Here is a 2742-nt window from a genome sequence, read left to right on the forward strand (position 1 = left end):
AAAGCTTGACGGTTGGAAGTGCAGCGAATTGTTTTGTCAGTCTTTTTATCGCAGAACATGCGGGGGTATTTGGTGGGACTTTTCTCCGAGCACGGGCTCTTGAGGAGGTCGCAGCCGGAGTTGTTGCCCCACGCCATCGGCTCCGCCATCCCCCACACGGCCTTGTAGTAGCCGAGGTCCTCAAACGCCGCCATCGTCAGCGCGGTGTAGTAGCCGGCGGTGAGCCCACCGAGGAGGCTCATCAGCTCGTCCTTCGCGTTGCGCGGTGACCAGTAGGGCTGCACAGCACCACCGTTTATCCTGAGCAGCTCCATGCCATTGAGGTCGGGACAGCCGTAGTGCGCCCTCGTTTTTTCCAGCGTAGCAGGCGACTTCACCACCGTCACAGGGTTACGGTTGCCGCGCACGTTAGGGACATCCTCCAACATGCCCCGCGCCCTCATCTGCTGCACGCCGAAGCCAAGCGCATGGGCGATGGCCTGCGCAGCAGCGCGGGCAGAGTGCATGACAGACAACTGTTGAAATGGCGAGACATGCAGGGCACCGGCAACTGGACGGCCGTTTGACTCAAAGGCACACGGGACCGCCCACGTCTCGTAACTCGCCCCGGCAGCCACGTAGAGCACCATGTCCGCATTGGCAACTCCCGTTGTTCGATGTTCAGCGGGGACAGTGAAGTGCTGGCACCGCCCCTGCGTGCCTGTGAACGCGGGAACAACCAACGGGCCCTCCACGCGCTGAACGAGCAGGCGCTCCGCGTGCAGCTGGACAGCCACAGGGACGACCGCGTCCATCAGGGTGCTCCTCCTTTCCTCGGTCAGAACGTACTGCTCTGCACAAACCTCAGTCCCGCCCTTAAAGTTCGGCTTGCTCTCACCCTCCTTCGTGCAGTACTTAGTTGGGTCCTCCAGGTCCTTCGTGGACACCTCGATGCGGATCGGCGCCCAGCCCTCGTTGCTCTTTCCTCCTGCCGCTACTGCTGCGGCGACGGTGTACGCCTGCGCCGCACCCTGCCCCCTCCGCGGCACCTCACGCACCACCGCAGCCGCCCGCCGGCCCCTCCTCGGCACCGTGTCGTCGAACACACGGCGGCCCGCAGCAGCGCGGCACACGGCGGCGCAGTGCATCACGAGCAGCAGGAGCAGCAGCAGTGGGAGAAACGGCGCGGCGCGGAGTCGGCGGTGCATGGCGTGAGAAAAGCGTGTGTGTGCCTGAGTTTGGCGAAGAATGACTGCAGTGGTGGTAGCGCGGCGCTTGTCTGTGGGAGGGGGAATGAGAAGACGAGGAGGGGGAATGAGAAGAGGAGGAGGGGGAATGAGAAGAGGAGGAGGAGGCAAAGCCACACATCCCCGCCGCGCCGCGGCACGACGGATCTTTGCGTCTCCGCCGCTGGGTATTTACTCCCGTCCGCCGCACGCACGGACGGCGCTGAGCAGGCAGAATCACTGGACAACAAAAAAACAGTCGATTGAAACCAAAAGAAAGTTGCCCTCCTACTCTGCAGAGTGCATCGCACACACACACACGGGCTGCAAAAAGTGTGCGGGCACCCGAAGCACACAAAAACAAACAGACCCCAGTGAAGTGCAGCCGAAGCGTGGGGGCGCGTCCACCGAGCAGTGGGGACGCGCAGCAACACGCGGGACGACCAGCACACACACACACACACTCCATCTCTCTCTCTGTTCCCGCACAGCCCAATCCAGGAAGAGAACGAGAGGTCGCCCACTGAAAGCAATGAAAACAAACAAACAATAAAAAGGACAAAAACAGTTACGGTGCTGTACCCATGCAGCCAAGCAGGACGGCAGCGGCTCGTCGGGTGCAAAAGAGGAAGAAAACCAACGGACCTGCATGAGTGGAGTTGTGTATAGTTATACGAGCACATTATGTGTGTGTGCCTCGTGGGGTACGGCGAGGGCGAGAAAGTCCGTGCAGGGGGACACACACACAAAGCGAGAGAGGAAGAAACAGAGAAGGGCGAGCTGTGTGTGTCTGTGCCCTCTCCGTCTCTCTATGTCTCTCACGCGGCCAGCATCGCAGCGGCAGCCGCACATGCAAGCAGAAGAAGCAGCGCAAGGGGGGAGGCGGAATGCGAGGCCACGGTGCTGCTGCCGTCGCTGTCGCCGGGCGCCGCCTTCGCTGCACTCGTCGAGTTGGTGGTAGTCGCCGCTTGAGCAGCCGCCCCCGCTGCCGGCTGAGTGGCTTCTCCTCTCTCACCGCTCGTTTCGGGTTTCTGCTTGGGTGCGGTGACTGCGGGCTGCTCCTGTTCTGCATCACCAGCTTCGTTTGTCCCCACGGAACTCCCCGGCGGCGACTGCGCCGCGGGGCTGCTGCCGCTGTCACCGCCAGTCGTCGTCGCTGGGTGACTGGCCTCAGTGGCGGTGTCCCCTGCTGCTGGCAGCGGCTCCTCCTCGTTGCTCGTCGGTGTGCCAGCGGCAGCTACACCTTGCTGTTGGGCTCCTGGGGCCGCTGCGGCAGCAGGCCCTGCAGAATCTTCGGCAATCGCCTCAGCCTTCTTTCCAGCCTGTTCGCCTGAAGTGCCACCGCCGCCCGAAGGGGCAGTGAGTTGAGCTGCATCCACCGCCCTTCCATCCGGTGTATTACTTGGGTCAGCTGGGACCGGCAGAGCTTCTTTGGGTTTAGCTTTCTCGTCACCGCCGTCTTTGCCATCACTTGGCACACTCTCCTCGACATCTTTTTCCTTCGAAGGAGCCGCCTCCGATGCCATCTCCTTCCCTG

The 2742-nt window shown here is 62.3% G+C and overlaps 2 protein-coding genes across 2 annotated transcripts, besides 1 other annotated feature; both read right to left on the reverse strand.

Moving 5' to 3' along the window:
- On the reverse strand, positions 1-1187 carry Tco025E_09856 (surface protease GP63; the record flags this gene model as incomplete). Its single annotated transcript, XM_029376659.1, has 1 exon — positions 1-1187. A coding segment is annotated over one exon (1187 nt), but the record flags the coding sequence as incomplete, so codon positions are not given.
- A 76-nt stretch (positions 1188-1263) lies between these two features.
- Positions 1264-1334: a sequence feature (GA-rich).
- Positions 1335-2023: 689 nt separating this feature from the next.
- Tco025E_09857 (uncharacterized protein) lies at positions 2024-2742 on the reverse strand (the record flags this gene model as incomplete). Its single annotated transcript, XM_029376660.1, has 1 exon — positions 2024-2742. A coding segment is annotated over one exon (719 nt), but the record flags the coding sequence as incomplete, so codon positions are not given.

Source organism: Trypanosoma conorhini (genome assembly GCF_003719485.1).
Source record: "Trypanosoma conorhini strain 025E chromosome Unknown Tco_14.4_contig_01324, whole genome shotgun sequence".
In the NCBI taxonomy this organism is placed as follows: domain Eukaryota; phylum Euglenozoa; class Kinetoplastea; order Trypanosomatida; family Trypanosomatidae; genus Trypanosoma; species Trypanosoma conorhini.